The 21,628-nt window shown below is 42.8% G+C and overlaps 2 protein-coding genes across 5 annotated transcripts in view; one reads left to right on the forward strand and one right to left on the reverse strand.

Moving 5' to 3' along the window:
- Positions 1-1,380: 1,380 nt before the first annotated feature.
- The window catches only part of arnt2 (aryl-hydrocarbon receptor nuclear translocator 2), a 105,352-nt gene continuing 85,104 nt past the window's right edge, over positions 1,381-21,628 (reverse strand). For all 4 annotated transcript variants that reach the window (XM_074624647.1, XM_074624662.1, XM_074624638.1 and 1 more), the window contains 7 exons: positions 18,947-19,022; positions 17,896-18,019; positions 17,619-17,721; positions 16,658-16,796; positions 13,691-13,841; positions 5,082-5,227; positions 1,381-4,970 (listed from right to left, as the gene is read on the reverse strand). In XM_074624647.1, coding sequence (XP_074480748.1) covers positions 4,872-4,970; positions 5,082-5,227; positions 13,691-13,841; positions 16,658-16,796; positions 17,619-17,721; positions 17,896-18,019; positions 18,947-19,022 — 838 coding nt within the window. In that variant the 3' untranslated portion in view covers positions 1,381-4,871. The remainder of the gene's footprint in view (positions 4,971-5,081; positions 5,228-13,690; positions 13,842-16,657; positions 16,797-17,618; positions 17,722-17,895; positions 18,020-18,946; positions 19,023-21,628) is intronic.
- Positions 14,766-21,391, forward strand: LOC141761464 (uncharacterized). Its single transcript, XM_074624830.1, has 2 exons — positions 14,766-14,785; positions 20,904-21,391. Exon 2 carries the CDS (start codon positions 20,923-20,925, stop codon positions 21,340-21,342), a length of 420 nt encoding a protein of 139 aa, XP_074480931.1. The 5' UTR covers positions 14,766-14,785; positions 20,904-20,922; the 3' UTR covers positions 21,343-21,391.

Genomic DNA, 21,628 nt, shown 5'->3' on the forward strand with positions numbered 1-21,628 from the left:
TCAGGGGTCAACAACCTTTACTATCAAAAGAGCCATATTAGGCAAATTAAAAAAAAATCTGTCTGGAGCCGCAAAACATTTGAGCATTGTGATGAAGGTAACACAGTTTATAGTCTAAGTATATATATATATATATATATACAGTATACATATAGTATATAAGTCTAATGCAGTGACAGCCCAAGAGCAAATGTACTACGGAGTATTAGGGCCACATTGAGGGAAAACAAATCTGAGATTTCCAGAATAAAGTCAGAATATTTAGAGAAAAAACTTTACTTGAAAAAAAATCGTAATATTGCGAGAATAAAGTCATAACTTTACGTAAAAAAAGTCGTTATATTATGAAAATAAAGTCGAAACTTTACTTGAAAAAAGTCGTAATATTACGAAAATAAAGTTTTAACTTTACGAGAAAAAAAGAAAATAAGTAAAATTACTACTTTATAATATTATGAATTTGTTCTCATATTACAACTTTTTTTTCGCGTAAACCTATGACTTTATTCTCGTAATATTATGACTTTATTCTCGAAATATCAGATTTTTTTTTACCTCAATGTGGCCCTTATACTCCGTCATACCGTCGTACCATATCAACAATGATAATTAAAAACGAAAATGTAAACAAAAAGACAGGTATTCATTTCCACTAATTTTTAAAAAATCCACAGGGAGCCACTGGAGAGGAGCTGAAGAGACGCATGTAGCAGACCCCTGCCCTGGTTCATGGAGAGACCTTCGTCTGGTCAGCTAACATTACTGCCAAGCAGCTGAAATATAGAGTGATATTGTGCTTTTAGCTGACGTGTGTCGCCTCACTGTGTTGAGCGATGCTCGTTCATGTCTTTGTAGAGCGAACACAAGCGCGAGCAACAGGACGCTGACTTTCGTTGACTTAACGGCCACAGGTGTCGCTGTTAACAAGACATTTCTGATTCTTACAAACAGTCCCTTTAATATTTTTGAACAATGACCACTTAAGTGTAACTTATAATCACATTACAAGTGAGTCATCAACATTTATGAAATATTATACTTAATTTAAAAAAAATAATGAATTACTAAAATAATGATAGTCATTATAAAATGCTTTATAATGTGTTATGGTTATTGTTATAAAGCATTATGAATATTTATGAGTGCTTATAACTATAATGATACATTGCTTTAAGCAGTTCAACACATTATAAGTGTGTTTATATTGCATTATAGACATCACAGAAAGTGTTACCAGTAAGAGAACTCATGAAACAGAAATGTTATACTATCATAGTATAAGTAACAATTTTAACACCAAAGATCAAAATCATTTTGCCCCAGATGTGAAGGTGAAGCTCGCCTGAATAATGGAAGACTAAATGTTGAATGGAAGCCACGTAACCAATAAGAATTTATTGTCACAAGCACAATTTGTTACACAAAAATAATGGGTCACATTTACACAATTTATACAGGTCTAGAACTCAATGTACAATTAACAGACTAAACTAAATACCGATAGTTAAATATGTACTCACATTGCACACAATATCATTAAAACCTACACAAAAAACATGTACTGTGTGAAAGTAACACGAGTCGACATACAAATCGCATTATTTACAAAAAAGAAACATCAATTTGAGATCTTTAGCAAAAGGACTCTGATGTCTGTTCAAGGTTCTCCCATCCGTCTGTCAGAGACATTATACAATCTATCATGTAAAAGCTCCCCCGCTAGAAAGTATTATTCAGTCTCTTAATAGTTGAAAAGATTATAAAGTAATAAAGTCAAGTAGCCAGAGCTGAAGAACACCAAATACACTAGTAAATACTGCGCTTTGCTTGGACGGTATGGCGGTTTTTCCCTTTTAAAGCAGGCTGGTGAGATTAGCAGTTAGCTTCATGAAGTGCACTTTAAGCCTTAGCTTAGCAACTGTCTGCAATGAGTTTTTTTTTTTTTTTTTGTTGAATTAAGATTTGAATTTATACATAGAATCCTTCTATAACGCATCAGGTTTTTGTCTAGAGTTCTGGACATCACTACATTTAGTTTTACACAATAAGGTTGATGGAGAGAGAGAGAGTGAGGACAGCGGCAGGAGGGAGAGGAAGAGCTTCTCCTCTCCTGCTGCTGTTTGGCAGCGATGGTGTGCACGAGGCTGCGCCCGGGCAGATGGAGGTGGACATCTTCAACGCGCACAGAAATCTTACTGTGTGTATGTGGGAGCTTGTCGTGTTGCGACCGGTACATGTACATCAATACTGCCGTCCGCTTATGCTCTATGCAATCACTGCAGGTAGTACCAGAGGAGGTGATCGGTCAGCTGCTGCTTTATTGGTCCTGTTGGTCTCATCATTGTGAAATGACGTGCACATGACTGTTGAACTTTGGCTGAACATAAACCAGACTAGCTCTGTCCTTAATTTGGCACTAATAATAATAATATCTCCTAATACCACTAACACCGCAGCCTCTGTGTGACAGTCTGTCCAGTAGCGCTACATGTGATCTGTGACGGCCTGATGACTGATGACACCAGCAGGTCAGATGTATGACCCAGAGGCGTGATATTGCTACATTGTTGTTTCTTGTGTCCTCGCTCTACAATATAATTACGCTTGGAAGTAAAGGGACTGGCGATGCACACGCGTTAACAGTAACGGTGCGTTCACACCAAGAGTGAAGTCAACTTTTCGTGCGGAGGGATTACATACAAAGTCAACGCAAAGAGGCGAATAGACACGAATGATGTGTCATTGAAATATTTCAACTTGATTGAGAAATTTGTGCGACGCTGTGTCGAGAAAGCCCATCGGCGGTGAGATTGTCGTCACTGACGTCCTGACGTTGTTGAATCAGAAAAGGAGGTAAAAGATGTGTGTCTGTGGTCACCCAGAGCTACGATAGTACATCATGTTTGTACAGAGACCCTGTGTATAAATGTATGTGTATAAACCACAGACTGTCTACAGTACAAACAACAACGTCGCTGCCATATTTATGCCTGGATGACTTTATGTTGAGTGTTGATGGAGCAGCTGCATAGCCTGGCACTGATCCATCCAAACTCCATTCAGAAAAACAAGCATTTTAAAAGTTGTTTTCTTGTCGTCTTGCGGCAAGAACAAAGCATGAATTCAGACGTTTTACAAATCTGCATCATTATGTCGTTATTTCGACATCATTTTGATCCGTTTATTGTGATTAAATCACAGCACAATCTGTTTATTTTGGGTTCATACCGCAGTAGAGACGTGTGTCTGCTACATACAGTCAGTGCGATGGCGCTGTATGTGAATACCGCTCGCCGCCGGGTGACGTTATGAACCCACACACGACGACGTTGCGTTTTCTGACATATCTGGGACTTCCACAACATGTACTAAACAGCAACTGTGGTTATTTCTTCCATGGTTGATGGAGGAAATAGAGGAAAGAAAAGTTGTTGGTATTTATGGAGACAAGCTCCTCCTCCTCCTCCTCCTCCTCCTCCTCTCTGGCGTGTCTAGTGCGAATGAACAACAATGATACCGGCGGTCCAACTCGCACAAGTAAAGGCGAAAATGTGCTTGTCTCTTGGTGTGAATGCAACACAAGTGTTGCTGTGTGGGACCTCCAGCAGCGTGTGAGGATGTGCTGCTCTCTCACCCGTAGCTCTATAGACAGAGAGGTACGGTGCCTGTTCTCTCAATGTCTTCTTTTACAAAAAAAAAGCAATTTTCAATGTGCACAGAGTAAGCCAATGTTTTTTCCTCAGTAACTATCACAATCTAGCACTGAGATCTCTGAAAACTTTGGGCAACTTGTCTGGAGTAGTACACATAAGATATGATTAACTACCATGGTTGTACTTGTTGCTTTTACAGTTAAATGTAATGTGAAGATTGTGTGCAGTAGAACTCAGAGTCAACTCCACATCAACACCACTAAGACTGAACTGTTAAATGATCTGATACAATATTTCCTGTTAAGTCGATAAATGAATATTTAGGTTCAGTTTACTGCAGCGTGCTTCGGTTGTCCAACAACATGAATCATATCAAACGGTTTGCATTAAACAACTAGGAAATAATGAAATCTGTGCTCGGACATTAAGACGGTACTTGTGTCCACCCTGTTGAGGGACTAGTTGTGCTGGTGATCACAGGCGACGTGGACTGCACCGGCTGTGTTAATGCTATGTAGCAGGTGAGGAGCTCACTGCATGACAGAGCTTCTCCCTTTGTCGCTGAGAGCAGAAGTAACTACAAAAACCTTCCTCCGTTTTTTTGTCATCATTCCGTCCTGATAAGGAGACCGGATATATACTCCAACAGGTGTGGATGCAGATGACAGCAGCCACGCATGCAGCTCCGTACATCATTGGGTGTAGCATATGTGCAATTGGCACAGTCGTACATTTTGTGTTGGATGTTGCATGAGGACAATTTTGGTGGAAACTTCTGAAAGAGGAAATGTAAAATCTTGTATAATAATCCTGATCCTCGTCTCTGACCACCTGACTGACCTCCTCTGGCCGTGCTGCCGCTGACTGCAGGGAGCCAAACAGACGGCACCGTTGGTCTCTCAATGTGACCACAGACACAAAGTGCAGATACCGGCCTGATTGATGTGCCCTCCATCTGTCGGCGGGGGTTCCTCTATGCAAACATGAGGTATGTGTATGTTCACAGATACATACTGCAGGCGTTGGAGCCCACACATTAGGGAACTGTGTGTTTGTGTGTGTGCGAATGACGAGTGCACCCAGACATTCACCGTGCTGCACGTCAGCTGTGTGATGGTGATCCAGCAATATAGAAAAATGAGACAACATGACAGATGAACGCAAACATCAGTCCAGTTCTGAGAGGGAGAGGGGAGGAGAAAGGGAGGGGGGGGGGTATTACTCAGAGAAGGGTGGGAACATGCCGAGGTCAGCGAAGTCCTCAATGTTGTAGTTGGCTGTTCCCTGGGTGGGATCTCCAGCCATGGGTAACATGTCCTGCAGAGACACAGGGGGGGGGGTCCAGACATATCACATATCTGTGTGTGATGGTCAGCCGCCAGCAGCCACAACACGCTCAGTGTGTGTGTGTGTGTGTGTGTGTGTTACCTGGAAGACTTCTGTCTGGCTGGGGTTGGGGTGTGTGTGCTGTTCCCCGGCCTGCTGGGAGTGATGCTGGTTCTGCCACTGGGACCAGACCTCACTGGGACGACCCTGGAACTGGGCTCCACTCTGACTGCTCTCCCCCGACACATCTGGAAACAGATGCTGTACGGTTACACTCATACAGGGGTTGGACTGATTACATGTTTAAAGTAGAATTAAATCATTTTTTTCTTTTCTTTTGAAGATAATTTTTGGGGCATTTTCACCTTTATTTGACAGAGGACAGTATAGAACTGGAGGGGGGAGTGGGGGGAGGGAATCTACTCCAGGATGTTGCGTATTAACTTCATCATTTAGTACATGTAACTTCTTCAAATTTAATTCTAAAGTTACTGCGAGGAACTTTCATTTTGTGTTGATTTGTGGCGACCCCTGTGGACTATGTTTCCATGAGCACCACCGCCTCGTGTTGTAAAGATCTGCAGCTGCCAGACTCCCTTTAGAAAACCTCTCATTTTACTGCAGCAGGCTCTGACAGTCTGCCCCGCTCAGTCTTGGTTCTGGTTCTCTCGTGCCTCCCTTCCCTCCAGCGGGCCCAGCGATACGGCCTCCAGTGTGGCAGTGTGGTGTCAGTTTTGGCTCCAGGAAGCAGGTCCCTCTCTCCGTCCGCTGGCACACCGGTGAACACATCTGTTTCAGCGGGAACCGGCGGAGCAGCGAGGTGAAGCTCTGCTCCATGGCCTGAGGAGGAGGAGCCGCTGCTGCCGGGCACAGAGCGCTCCAACTCCCACCGCAGCTCCGCTGGAGTCTGAGCTGAAGGAGTCACAGGAGAACCTGTGGTTGCCCATCTTCACCCTCCTTTTTGTAAAACCATTATCATTATTATAACCATAATTCCCTGAGACATAGTGGTGCACAGATATGGAATGCCAACCCACTTACAGTAATAAGTGATAGCGTGATAGTAAACAGCTCGCCGGCAGCAGGTCATATTTTGAGTCAGGCTTGAGTGCTCTCTGCGAGCTGGTGTCTGTACTCAACTCAGCTACAGATCGTTTGTGAGGGAAGACTTAACTGTAACACCAACGTACAATCAGAGTGTTTTTGTAGTTCCTGTTGGAGGTGACACGTCTTCTTTTTAGCTAATCGAGTCAAGTCAATTTCAAGAAGGGCATTCTCCCGGTTAAAGCTTCAGTAGGCAGTATATATTTTTGGCATCATTGGGCAAAAAATCCATAATACCCTTTGAGCATATTGTAATTCAAGTGTTCTGAGAGAAAACTAGACTTCTGCTCCTCCTCATGGCTCTGTTTACAGGCTTTATAACATCTAGCCCGTGACGGGACACTTTGACCAATCACAGGTCATTTCAGAGAGAGAGCGTTCCTATTGGCTGTGCTCCAGCTGGTGGGCGGTGCACAGCCAATAGGAACGCTTCCCTGTTGACGGCAGACTCCAGATCAGCTCTGACTGCTTGTTTTCCTCTGGTCTGTGAAATCTTGCAGATGCCATTAGGAGCACTGGAGGACACAGAGGACACAGAGGAACATGATTTTTTCAGATTACCTGTCTCATGCACTACTGTCAGGATATAGTGACCGTTTTATAAAAATAACTTTTTTTAAATCATATTTGCTCCAATCTCTCCTACTTCATCTTTAAAGGGAAAATGTGCCATCTTTTATGTGGATGTCCAATCAGTGTTGATGGTAAATGTAGTCAATTGAAGCAATCGGTCTCTCCTCGGCTTCTCTCCGCTGCATGTCTTCGGCCGTATACTCTGGCTCCAATAAATACGGCTGAATATCCGAGTCAGCTAAAACACTTTCACTGGAAACAGCTAGTTTGCAATACAAGCGAAGAGAACAAGGAAGTTGTTTTTTGAATGGCATCTCGAGCTCATCGCCCCCCTGGCAGCCCAGAGGCAGAGACTAGAAACCCAAAGCTGAAACAGCTGCTTGTAGTTCTTCCTCACATCCAACTACGTCACTGCCACATCAGCCTCAGCCTTCTTAGGAATAAAGGCCTGTCTAATGTTAACCTGTGTCATACAAAAGCCTGGATCTCTCTGCTGTTACCACTATTTTAAAAATGTATGGTAGTTGAAATCCCCATAAAGTTCTTTGTAGCCTGGATCAACATAGCAGCACATCCATAATAGTAGCAGCATGAGCTTTATGACTTTCTTCTTGCGACTCTCTTGCTCACACACCAACAAATATATTGCTTGACTGACAATTCGGAGTAGCAGCTACACACTCCGACATGAGATATGAATATATACACGCATGCACGCACGCACGCACGCGCACACACACACACACACACACACACACACACACACACACACACTCCCTGCGAGGCTGTTTTGAGAGTTTAGCGAGTACATTAAAGCAGAGCAGATTGATAAGCTGTCTGCCTCCCCCTGCAGAGGAACGTTCCTGCTGTTTCACAATAATAAACAAAATGCTCATCTCATCTCCGCTCAGATACAAGTGAGAGGCTGAGCCGCTGACGGAGGGAGGAAAGAGAGCACATGTCAAACATACAGATGGAACAGTAATTAACCAAACACAGAGGAGGCTGGTTGTTTATACATGAAGTGGAAAGCACACAAGATAAGGAAAAAAAAACAGAGCTTATCAGAAGTGAATACTGATGAAACACATGCAACAACAGAGCAAATGAACTGACTGCATTCCTTCAAATGGGCTGACAGCAAAAAGAGAAAGAGGGGGAGAGCGCCGGATGGATGGATGGATGGAGTGTAAAAAAATAGGCCTGAGAGGAAGAACAAAAGAGAGAAAATAAAGAATAAAGAAATGAGGCAGCAGAGAGAGAGATAATCCATTTGGCTAATGTGTGTGTCCATTAAAAGGCTATCAAGTAGCCGTTGCATGCTGGACATGCTTCGTTCCTACAGCTATGTGGACAACAGACAGCAGCTGGCTGATGAGCCATCACTGACTGAACACACACTAAAACCATTTTTAGTCACGCCAACAGTGTGGCTCCAGGAAACCGGACGCTGGTCAGTCCAGATTGAAATGTCTCCACTAGGGCTACGACTTTTATGTACAAACGTAATTGCAGAAATCATTTTTCATTATTAATTAAAGTGTCAGTAGGCTTACGTAGTACGTTTCAAAATAAAAGCCCTCAAATGTTGTTTTTTCTGTGGACAGAATTCCTTCATTTGTTAAGGTTTTTATTCTGAAATATTTGCAGGACAGTGTTGTAGAACATGCAGTGACTTGCAGGGGCTCCATGAATGAATATAATACAGGGTTTTAATTGTGGATTATAACTATTATTTACAAATTACCACACGTTTCTTAACCTTTCTCTGTCAAAGATAAATATAAATGACATTTATAATGAAATAATATGGTCATTATGAAAGGCAAACTCTGTGTGGAAAGAAAGAGCTGACAGCAGCAGCAGCAGCAGCAGAAACGCTGCTGGTGTGAACACCCGACGCGTGAATCACGCAACAGTTCAGCGAGGCCGCCGTCAGGCGCTGCTCATGCGGGCGGTGTAGACACACCGTCATACTAGCTTGTCACGAAGGAGGGTAAATAAACGCTCCAAACATGCGTTAAATTTTGGCAAGGAAAAACTGCGATGGACATTTTCAAAGGGGTCCCTTGACCTCTGACCATGTGAATGAAAATGGGTTTTATGGGTACCCACGAGTCTCCCCTTTACAGACATGCTCACTTTATGATAATCACATGCAGTTTGGGGCAAGTCATAGTCAAGTCAGCACACTGACACACTGACAGCTGTTGTTGCCTGTTGGGCTGCAGTTTGCCATGTTATGATTTGAGCATATTTTTTATGATAAATGCAGTACCTGTGAGGGTTTCTGGACAATATTTATATATATATATATATATTATGCAACATTTGCATAAAGCAGCATATTTGTCCACTCCCATGTTAATAAGAGTATTAAATAATTGACAAATCTCCCTTTAAGCTACATTTTGAACAGATAAATAAATGTGTGATTTATCGCAATTAAATATTTGAATCGATTGACAGTAGATATGTATCAGTAGACCCCTTAATATCCCTTTGCCAGGATGATGCATTCATGTGCGGCTGTTAAGATTGAAAATAATAACGTAATAAATGAATTCCCTAATCAGAAGTCAGTTTGTGAACGCTGACTTGCAGCACGCTCACAGCTTGGGGTCAACCACAACAAATACTTTCTCAAGCCACTGTCAAACACTGCTATTGGGTTTCCATGCAGGCAGGGTCGGAAGTGGAATTTAATGATGCTCAGTATTTTGTGAGAATCCCTCAGAATGCAGACAACTCAATGTAGGCAATCTGACACAACTTCATTTGTGCCGGTCCGTCAGTAGAAAAAAAATACTTTTTCGTAAGTAGCACTTATCAGAGGCAACCTTGCAGCGTTCTCCATGGCACTCATAAAAAGGCTGGTGTGTATGAGCTGTTAACGCTGTGGGGGTGAGAAAAAAAGCTTTGAAGGCCATACAGCATAATGTATATTAATGGTGGATAGAGCGTGAATGAGTGACTCTGACCCTGTCGGCTTTGCTTCCCCAGCCATGTAATTAAATCTGTACCAGGACAAAAAATAAGCCAGTAAGACCTGAAAGGAATGAAATGACTTTCCTATTTGAATGGAATACATGACTGTAACCTGGTCTCTGTTAAGGGCTCCCTTCCCCTCTAATGTTAAAGGATCCTAATGAGCTCAGCAGGGGTTGATACAGGGCATGTAATTACTTTGGCATCTGAAACTTTTTCACATAAAAAGTACCTGCCAACACACATTTAGCAAGAAAGCACCTCAGCGCTGTTACATATCTAACATAGTGAAGGAGCATTAAAGGTCACATATTATACTCCATTTAAACTAGTTATTATAGGTCTCAGACACCTCCAAACCATGTCTCTGAAGTTTTTTTTTCAAAAAAACAATCAGATCATGCATTCCAGCATGTCTCTATAACCTCTGTTTCAGCCCATTTCCAAAAGTGCTGATTTCTGTGTCTGTAGCCTCTGTCTCCTCCCACTCTGCTCTGATTGGTCAGCGTTTTCTGTCAATCAAACGTCCTCAACAACAGCGTCACCCTCCCCCTCCCTCCCGGAGAAGCTCTCTCTCTCTCTCTCTCTCTCTCTAGAGAGACGAGTGGAGAGATAGCAGCTAGAATAAAGTTTATAAACCACTTTAAAGTTTATAAACCAGAAACTTCACCCAGCGCACGTTACCGGAGGAATCTGATCAGAAATCGGCGACACATGATGAACATCTGCGGTCCAGATTCCAGGTTTTCCTGACGGTTTCTCTCAGGTAAATAATACTATTTATATCTCTGTTAGTTAGCTCAGTGTTTACCTCATGCATCAACTCTGTAAACCGTAAACATACACTCTGTTTTACGTCTGTCTTTACAGATCCATCTGTGAGAAATGACCGACAGAATCATCCCAGAGGAGAGCAGACAGCTGAGAGCAGATGGCTCTGTTTACATGGAGATACAAAGCTAACCCGGTAGCATGTAGCTAACCCGTTAGCATGTAGCTACATGCTAACGGGTTAGCTACATGCTACCGCTATGACACGGTGTGTAAACACAGCGACCATCAGGGTGGAAAATAGAAGATGTGAAACAGTAGTCAGTTCATTATTTCTGCTAAAAGATAAATGTATGGAAGATCAGAGTAATGGTATATTATTTACAGTAGTAGCTGTCTCTGTGTTACCATGACTACAGACCACCGGAGCTTAGCTTACCATAGTTTACCAGAGCTGAAAGACTTTCTCCTGTACCATGTCAACATAACTAACTAACAGGTGAGATGATTACAAATGCTGTGAATAATTAATATTGTCATCTGTCTACTCAAATAAAGTTTGACTGTGAAACAGAAATGTGTTGTGTTGCTTACAAGTCACTATTTACTACCTGTAATCTGCTACATGCATGACATCAAATATATATAATATATAAATATCATCTGTTTAAACAGTGTAATTACATAAAGCCTTTGTGAAAGAACATGTTATATTTAGATGATGGGAGTACATGAAGCCTGTTCTGCTGGTTCTTGCAGACTAACTGTAGGAGCTACTTTGCTCAAGTTCGGTTGAGGAGGAGAGACAGTGACGCGCTGTGGGGCGGGGTCAGCTACTGAAGGTTCTCTCTGGTTCGACCAGGAAACCCTCACGTGACTTGCATTCCCTAATGACGTCAGAATACAAGGAAAAAAGCGATTTTTTTTTCTGCACCCATTTCCGGACAAACGGAGGAGGAGAAAAAGAGAGAGGATGGTCTTTTATGATACTATGGTGGCCTGTAGACACACTGGGGACAGATATTGATGTTTAAAAGACATGGAAAAGTGCATTTTGCATAATAGGTGACCTTTAATGGTGGGTGCCTCCACATGGACAGGAGAAGTAGATACCTTTCAGATAGTTCAAAGAAGGGATGCACCGATTTTTTCAGACCGAGTACAAGAACTTACATTTGGGTACTCGCCGATACCGAGTACCGATACGAGTACTTCTCTGTGCCAAAAGACCCTCGTTAACAGCCAGCTGGAGGGTGTGAGCAACACACGGCAGGCTGGGGAGTCCCGCATACGAGGCGGTGCGCCGCGACCGGCTCTAGGTCGGCTTGGAAAGGCTCGGGGCGAAGGTGGCTCGCCGCCGCAGCTTTACAGCGCTCCCTGCTCCCGGTGTGACTGTCGACTGGGGCGGACTGTCCTTAGTGCGCCCCAACCGTGTCATACCGCCCCCAACGTAAAAGGCGCCAGTGGTCTGCGGCGATGTCGGCAACCCACCCGACCCGTCTTGAAACACGGACCAAGGAGTCTAACGCGCGCGCGAGTCAGAGGGTGCAAGCAAAACCCGGCTGACGTGGGATCCCGGCCCCGCGGGGTCGGGTGCACCACCGGCCCGTCTCGCCCGCACCGTTGGGGAGGTGGAGCGTGAGGACCCGAAAGATGATGACGAGAGGTTAACGTTGCGCTGCTGTAAAGTGGTATCGGTGCCGTTGTATCGGAGCCGTGTTGCGAGTACGAGTACATGAGCACAGTATCGGATCCGATACCCGATACTAGTATCGGTATCGGTGCATCCCTAGTTCAAAGATTACAACTTGTGACACACACTGACATTTTTAAATGGGTGAAGCTCATGGAAGCTCACATTTGTAATCTACTCTGCTTTCCACATGATGTCACACTTCACAGTGGCAAGAGGTCAGGGAAAATGATCCAACTACAACACAGATGGCAGAGCATCCAGAGACGGACTTCTAACAATGTCTCAGGTTGTTGCTGGAACGTGACCACGTGGTAAACCAACGTTATATTACCACAGTGTGTACAATATATTCTCTGGTAGTACATTTTCTGGTTACGATACAAAAAATCATGGATCGTAAGTTTGTTGATTGTATGATGGTAATCATAAGGTAGTGCTTAGTGCGGATTCGAGTTGAATAACTCCTTAGACCTGTGGAGGTCAGACAGAAGTGGCCCTTTAATGTTATTGGTTTCTTGTTGTTTTTCTTTTGGATGTTTTAGAAAAAGCCTGCATTGTGATTAACCCAACTTTCTGATGAAGCCTGTTGAGAGGAGGCACTGCATCCTGTTTTCTTCCTTTAGTAGTTTCACCATGAAAACGCTTCTGCAACAATATCCATCCCGTCTACAAACAATTTCTCTCTCTAACCTTTTTGGAAAAAGCAAACGAAATAGGGAAAAGAATGAGGAACAATAAAGGGATAAAAATAAATAAATGACATTATTTAAAAAAAAAAAATAAGGAAATAATTATTAAAATTATTCAGAAAAAAATACATATATTTAAAAAAAAGCAAAAATAAATATATACAGAAATAAATGAACAAATAAATGTGAAAAATAAATGAAAATGCTCATAGTTATTCTTTTATGCTTTGTTATTTGTCTTTACATTTCCACATTTTTTTATTTACTTATATATTCTTTTATTTATTCCACATTATAATTTCACATTTATTTATTTACTTACATATTCTTCTATTTATTCCTCTTTATATTTCCACATTTAGTATCTTATTCTTTAACAGATGTATTCTTTATGATTGTAGTCCTATGACTCTACATGTATAGTGTGATTAGAAACAAATCTCTGATTTTACTTTAACCGGACTTTAACTTTTAGTTTCACACGGGACACAAACAGCGACCTCCTGGGTGAAAGTCCTGTTTGTTTCTATCGTTTGTATCCACTTTCAGTGGAATTCTATCGTGATAATACAATCATATTGCTGTTACCATGTTTTATTCAAAGGTTTGTCTGATGTCATGTATAACAATGGACTTTATTTGTTTACTTTAAATGCAATTTGCTATAGAGTCAAATGAAGTTCTTATCAATATGTTGACCAAGCTCTACCTAATACGATCTTCAACAGAACAGAACCTGTATACATGTTGTTCCTCCATTTCTGTGTTCATAACATTATGTTTGCAGACAGAGAGATACAGACACACAGAGACTTTCACAAGAAATAGCCCCCCACAGCATCCAGTGGGATGTTACGATAGATCACCCAGTAATGAAGAGGAGGACTCACCAAAAGCTGTGCTGCGGTTTGTCAGTCCTGAGTAGGCGTTGCCGCTGGGGGAGGAAGTGGCCGGGGACGACAGGGGACTGTAGGAGGCCGGGTCGGTCTGATAGCTGTGGCCAGAACCAATACCAAATGGACTGGACTGGGCTTTACTGGACTGGAGAGCACAGGTACTGGTTAGATTCAGCATAATACAAGATACAGGATTCACAGCTCAGAAAACAATCTATGATTACTTCTGTACGCCTATCATAGGAATGGAAGGAGCAAAAACTGTCTTTTCAAGTTTGCACATGCTTCTTAATTAAGTTAAAGGGACTGTTTGTAAGAATCAGAAATGTCTTGTTAACAGCGACACCTGTGGCCGTTAAGTCAACGAAAGTCAGCGTCCTGTTGCTCGCGCTTGTGCTCGCTCTACATAGACATGAACGAGCATCGCTCAACACAGTGAAGCGACCAACGTCAGCTAAAAGCATAATATCACTCTATATATTTCAGCTGCTTGGCAGTAATGTTAGCTGACCAGACGAAGGTCTCTCCATGAATCAATGCTGATCCTAGTGTTGGCTTTTCCTGCCTCAGCCTCCCGACCGCGGCCTGAGGGAACAGGGGAGACACCGGAGTTTTGGTCGGAGACGATAACGTTTCTCTCTGAGGAGCCCCGTCACTTCACAAGACACGGGAAACCTCTGTTGGTCTGGAGGAGCTGCAGCAGTTATTTCTGCACAAACGTCCACTGTACATTCACTAGATATTCTCAGAGCTAAACTAACTCTTCTGCAGTGTGGAGTGTGCACGCATGAACGTGAGAGTGGAGTGAGAGAGCGAGAACGAGCGCGGTGTGTGAGTGAAGGCAGGCAGAAGAGCAGAGTACAGCAGAAACTCCAGTCCTGGAGACCAAAGCTACGGTCTCCTCCGCGTCCTCCGACCGCGGCCAACTCTGTTTAACAGACGGGCTTCACTAGATACAACCAAGAGGTTTTGGTGCTTCTGTGTAGTTTGTGTTGGAGTCTTGTCTGAACAGTATAGCCACACGCGAGCACATGGGACACTGACCGAGATTGATTTATACCTGTAAAAAGTTACAAACAGTCCCTTTAAATGAGTTACTATCCATTTTTTATATGCATGTATTTGGATTCGACACTGTGACACATGAACATTATTTCCATGCGTTGACCAATCTACAAGATGAAACTCTGCTGTTTAATATGCTCTTTGAGAAATGTGCCAAATGAACTTGATCCAGCTGCTGTATTCGTGGTATTCGTGTAACATTATTTAGTAAGCACAAGTAAATATTGTTTGCAAACAATTTAAAAGAAGCTTCCATGTTCAATCCCCTATGCAGGGAGCTACAATAACTAATCCAGGGGTTTAATTGAGGAGTTTACTCTTGGTTAGAGACAATGCATCTGAAATGATTTATAGAAATTGAAAATGAAAAAAGCTTTAGGAGGCTTGTAAGTTTTTCCTGACTCTCTACAATGGAGGTGGGATGACCCATAGCGGGTGATCACATCGCAAACAAATATTTTACAACTGTTAACATGGCGGCAATTTTAGTTTTTATCTTGTGTTGCAGTTCCTTGTTGCACGAGGTAAACGGTATAATACGGTGTTCACGTAACAAAGTAATCTGCCAGGAATGTATGGTTGCACATATTTGATTTGCCAACACTGGACAATCCTTTTGCAGGGCAACCCTGCGTTTTTTTTCCAAAGCCCTCTGTGTTGGCACCCCTAAAGAGCCAACGCAGTCCTCCCATTCATATGAATACTGGGGCTGAACATGGTCATTGTCAGAATGCAAATTAGGAGACTAAGACCCCGGTTGGAAAATACCTGAATTTTCCTGGAACTTGATGTAAGGGAAAACAATCCAACTTTTAAAACGCCATTCTACAGCACTCTACTGTCTACTGAATGCAACATCATTCATAAAATGGACTTAAAATGGGATTCCATTTTCCACATCCATAAAGCATTGTGTTCAATTATTGTATTGCAAAACAATGTACTATTATTTACAGTTATTAAAGGTCCCATTCAATGTTCCCATAGACGCTTCAAGAACATGCGTACAGTATGTTAAGTGTGGGTTACTGTTTTTGTCGCAACTGTGTTGAAAAATCTTACAGCAATTTTTGGGCCAGTGTGTGTGTGGACAGCCCTAACCTAACCTAACCTAACCCAAGTATTACATTCCCATACAATGAAACTGCCTTAACAATTACATTTAGAGGAAAACCTTTTTTGTCGCGAGTTACGTTTGTTTTTTACGTATCTCAAATATGTTTGTGATGATAGTCGGCGTAGAGAAGAGGTCGGGGTGGTGGATGGGTTAAACAAGCAGGACATTTCACCCAGGACACCGCTGTTTGTGTTCTGTGTGAAACTAATAGTCAACGTTGACGTACTTGAATTTGTGACGTCCACAGTCTAATAATGTAAAACACATTTGAGCCAAAATCATGATGTTTACTAAACCTAACCAAGTAGTTTGTTGCATTTTTGTTTTGTTACCCGCGCGTTTAAAACAGTTTAAAACGGTTTAAAACGGTTTAAAACGGTTTAAAACTGTTTTAAACTGTATAAAACTGTTTAAAACCGCGACCGTACTCCAGGAGAAAATACGTCTCCCTCGAAACGTAACTGAGAATGCAGTTTAGTTGTATGGGAACATAATTTAGTAGGAGACAGGGTTGGTGTGGAAGACAGATGAGCCTGTTAAAGAACATATGCTCAGCACATTCCCTTAGCAAGATTATGAAACACACACACACACACACACACGCACACACACAAAACATGACCAATAAGACAAGTCCATCTGGTAACAGGCAGAGAGATGGGAGTCTGGGGTACAGGAGGAGCAGAGAAAATGAGTTTGGCGATCACAGCAGCCGTAGAGATTGCTGGCTTTTTTATTATTGACAGAGAAGGCGATGGCTTCACTTCAGTAGTAGTTACCTGTCCAGAGAAGGGGGGTCGGTTGCCTGACCATGCCACCTGGCCTGGATTGAGCTGTCTGGAGATCTGAGCTAGGTTCTGATTGGATGAGCCTGATGGCTGGATGTCGTTCACACCGGGGACGTGGATCACAGAGGAGCTGTGTGCACAAATATGAAGCTCAGTCAGTCAGGCTACTACAGTATCCCACCAGAGGCCTGCCCACGTGAGTGACGGATGTAACATGCAGAGCATTCTAATGCACTAATGCCAGGATCAGACTGCATGATATTTTTGACGGTTACGATGGTCACTCTGTCAGATTAGACGATTGAGAGTCATAAATTCTTGTCGTGACTTGGCCGCGACACATGGCAGACTACACGTCGGTCCCCTGTTCTGACAACACGCACTCTCCCGGCACCGCCGTCTTAATATACGGGCTTAAAACAATACAAATATAATTCACAGGGAGAAGAGAAAGCGGGCGCACAACGGGATGCTCCATACGCAAAGACGCAAGGTCGGTGGTGTTTTCTACTCTGACACAACCTAGATTGAATATCCTACAGCGAGGTCCGGCAGCAGTTGAAGGTCCGATGACATCATTCTGCATGATAAGTAGCCATGTGCTTCTGTTTACAGCTGTGTGCGTCTGTGCTCAACTGGTCAAATTCTCGGCCTTGACAGAACACGTCGTGGAAAGCAAAAAAAAAATCCAACATGCTAGACTTTCTGTCGGGATGTCGTGAGGCGACCCAGACGTCGTGAGACGTCGTGAGGCGTCCCAGACGTCGTGAGGCGTCCCAGACGCGCCGTCAGTTGTCGTGTACTATGACACACTACACAAGATAAAACTATCAATTTTCGCACACAACACTCATTTATCGTTCCCGATCCCCCACGACGTGCCGTGTCGGGCTATAATCGGGCTGATATTGTGTAGTCTGATCCCGGCATAACACACATTGCTGACATGTACCTAAAGCTTTTGCCAGAGTGCCCCTGCTGGAAGGGAGAGCTCTGTGAGTACAGCTGCTGTCCTCCAGCTGTAGAGGAAGGAACCATCATCTTCTTATCTCCCGCTACACACACACACACACACACACACACACACACACACACACACACACACACACACACATACCAGGGTCAGCATTAGAGAAATAACAGAGAGGACAGACAGCAGGAGGATAAACCAGCAACTATCAGGACACGTGAGGTGTATGCGGTTGTGTGTGTGTGTGTGTGTGTCGTACAGCCAGAGATGCCAGTGTACATCTCAGCAAAGCGTGGGTCTCTCTCCTGGGAGAACAGGACTTCTGTCTTGTCGATGTTCTTCGCTGCCTCGTGGACCCCGCTGCTGACGCTGGCCACAGGCACCTGAGGGATGGGGGTGGATGTGGGGAGGGGTATAAGGGTCGACGTTAGGGATGACAGACCGAGGTCACAAAAATGTACACAAACACTCCACAGACAGTCTGCACAGACATCAAGTACTACAGTCGTTTAAGGTCAGCTTCTTAGCCAAGTATCCAAACAAAAAGAAAACAAAGAGATGTTGTCCTCCTTCGTTCCTGATGTTTCCATCATCCAACAGCTGGTTTTCTGCTCTGCTCTGTCGAACTTTTTTGAAGCTGTTATTTAAGGACAATTGCATTTTTTTACAACCTGGGGTGTCTAAGGTTGCTTCCGAAATTCCACACTACCTACTAACTATTTAGTGTACTGAAACAGTATGTGAGATATTTTAGTATGTCTGAAACCTTAGTATGATCCAATAGCACGCAAATTACATACTATTTCCAGTGAACTATTACAGTGCAACGCTGGACACTACGGCGGCATAAATGTCTCACAATGCAATGCAGTATTGACGACAACGTTCATAACAGACGTTGGCGGACGGCTCTGTAACGTCAATAATGCTTCAATTTAACTGTGAGTCAGTAAGATTTCACTTTGCTAGACGTAACATATCATTTAAATTAGTTCAGACTTTGATTCTCACAAACCGTCGTTTTGGTCACATGAGGTTGGCACGGGTTACCATGGCTATCGGTCCAGTTCATTTCACACAATATCTGTGTTGTGTAAATAAACTGCACAATATCATGTGAAAGAACGAAGAAAGTTATTTGCTGTGCGTCATTTTACATGAACTGCTGCTATACATTAATACATGGTAATTCAATATTTGTAGATTATCTTAGTAATTATGGCAGGTAATTCAACTAAAATTCCATAGAGGCATTCTTCCCAACCGGCTGAGTGGGATTGGGGCGAGGCTCTGAGAGCAGAGGGGTTTACCTGGGAAAGATCGTATGCAGTCAGTCCATCTCTCTGGTGAACCTCCAGCTCTGCCTGCTGCTGCTGCTGTAGCTGCCTGAGAAAACACAACACACCATATACACCATCAGCACCTCAGACTGACACCTACAGCACACTACTGAATTGAAGCTGCCTTCATTTAAAGCTGCAGCGGGTAGCAATGGAGCACATATGATAAAAAAGTCTGCCGTCCAGCTGCTGTCTGTCAATCACTCCCCAACTCTGATCAAACTGCCAAACTAGGCAGCGCTGATCAAATATGAAATAATATTATGTTACTGTAAAGCCTATTTCTCTATTCAAATGTTCTCAGAATCATCTTGTAGTGTACTGTTTAGCTGTAAAATGAGAACGTTTGTGACCCGGCAGTCATGTTGAGATCTCTTGAGGAAATACCAAGCACCGCCCACCAGCCGGAGCACAGCCAATAGGAACGCTCTCTCTGAAATGACCTGTGATTGGTCAAAGTCTCCCGTCACAGGCTAGATGTTCTAAAGCCTGAAAACAGAGCCATGAGGAGGAGCAGAAGTCTAGTTTTCTCTCAGAACACTTGAATTACAATATGCTGAAAGGTTATCATGGGATTTTTGCCCAATGATGCCAAAAACTTGTTGCCTACTGAGGCTTTAAAATTCAATATAATAACATAACTAACATGACAAATAAACATTTAATTTAATAACACATGAGGAGGAGACACTGAAGGACCCACTGACACTGTAATAAACCCAGAAGAAGTCAGAGATGAACATCATGCACATTTGTGTAGAATCGGATTAAAATCCCACATTCAAATTGGGTGAATACAGATGCATTTATCCAGAATAAACTTCATTCATAATAATAATAAAAAAGACCCTTGTTGCGTTTTAGTTTTGGTCTATAAGAGCTATAAACATGAGGTGACATGGCCTGACAGGTTACTCGATCATTAGAAGGTTTTGGTGATGTCATCCTGCATCATCATCATCAGCATTACATGAGATCAAGCTGTGCTGACAGACAGCACTTCACTGAATCAAATGTGTTTATCTATCAAGAAATAACTGATTGTGAGCCTTATCAGTGGAGACTGAAGTTCATATGTCAGACAGGTAGAAACAGGACAGTCTACTGTGTGGTTGCTATGTATCACACTTTTTAAGGAGGAGCGGCCAAAATACACAACACGCCTGTTTTAACAGCTTCTTCCCTTTCAGATATGTAGGGGAAAGTCCCTGCTCTTCCACGCTAAAGCACATTCTTGTTATCATGGTTACCAAATGATCCTGCTTGATCCTGGTCAAAGTTCATTTTTGACCTTAGAAACAACAGTCTCTCAACTTGAGGATTCTGGGTTCAGAGCCAGGCTCTATTAGGGATGTCACGAGAACCGAGACTTCGGTACCAAGTCGATGCCAAAATTAAAAGAAAGTGACGGTACTCTTTTTTCTACAGTAGGGGAGAGTGGGGTAAGATGAGCCAGTGGGTAAGTTGACCCACCCCCTGTACCTAGGCAACTGTGCATATGTTTTGTCATGTGACCATAAATTCAGGAAGTACCCATCATTTCTATCTTGCTGTGATGAAGTGAAGCACATGGGAGAAGTGGTAAGTACTTTTTTACACCAAAAACAGTTTTTTGCCTGTCAAAGTAAATTTTCTGCATGACAGGAATAATGACTGTTAGTTCAAAGCAAATTTATCCAGGGTTTAAAATATATATTATACATGTTGGTGAATTACTAAGGTATAAAATCATGTGAATCACTTTGCTAAAGATTAGCCTGAATTGCTAAGCTAGGCCATTTTTTCCAAAATGGTAGCTATGGGGCAAAGTGAGCCACTGGCTCAACTTACCCCACCATAAGGCATTTAAGTTCAGTTAAGTCTCTGAAGTATAAAAGGGTATTACAGTTGAGTGTTACACAACTTGGTTTGATTTTTTACATGTTACCCTTTATAGAAAAGGTATAATGCCAAGAATCTACAAGAGGAAAACCAACTGGGGCTCAACACCCCTTGACGAGATGGAGAGAGCAGCCACTGATGTCAAGGGTGGAAAATCCATCAGATCAGTGGCAGAAGACAGAAATATTGACAGGTCAACACTGCGGAGGTACATACAAAATAAGGAGATAAAGGAAGTAAAAACAGTTGGTTACAGTGGAACAGCAGAGGCAAAGAAGGTCTTCACAGAGGAGGTAGAGAAGGAGCTCGCAGACCATATCAAGAAGCTGGCTGAACAGTTCCATGGCCTTACTCCAAAGAAATGCTGTGAACTGGCATTGGAATTGGCAGAAAGAAATAACATTCCTGTCCCCAAGAACTGGAAAGAGAAGGGTTTAGCAGGTATACCTAGGTTGTGCAGCGAATTATGTCACTCAGTAGGTTAGTACAGACTAACTTATCTTATGTAGTACAGTGACATGATAAAATGAATAATAGCCCACTTTTTTTAGGTCGAGATTGGTTCAAGAATTTTATGGCACGCCACCATCTCTCCTGCCGTATGCCTGAAGCGACATCTTTGGGAAGGGCTACAGCCTTCAATAAGACTACAGTTGGGGAGTTCTTTGACAATCTAACTAAAGTGATGGACAGGTGACATAATTCATGTATTTGCCTGCATTAATAACTATGACAACTACATATAACAGTTAAGTACACTTACAACAAACT

The sequence above is a fragment of the Sebastes fasciatus genome, chromosome 2, assembly GCF_043250625.1.
Source record: "Sebastes fasciatus isolate fSebFas1 chromosome 2, fSebFas1.pri, whole genome shotgun sequence".
In the NCBI taxonomy this organism is placed as follows: Eukaryota; Metazoa; Chordata; class Actinopteri; order Perciformes; family Sebastidae; genus Sebastes; species Sebastes fasciatus.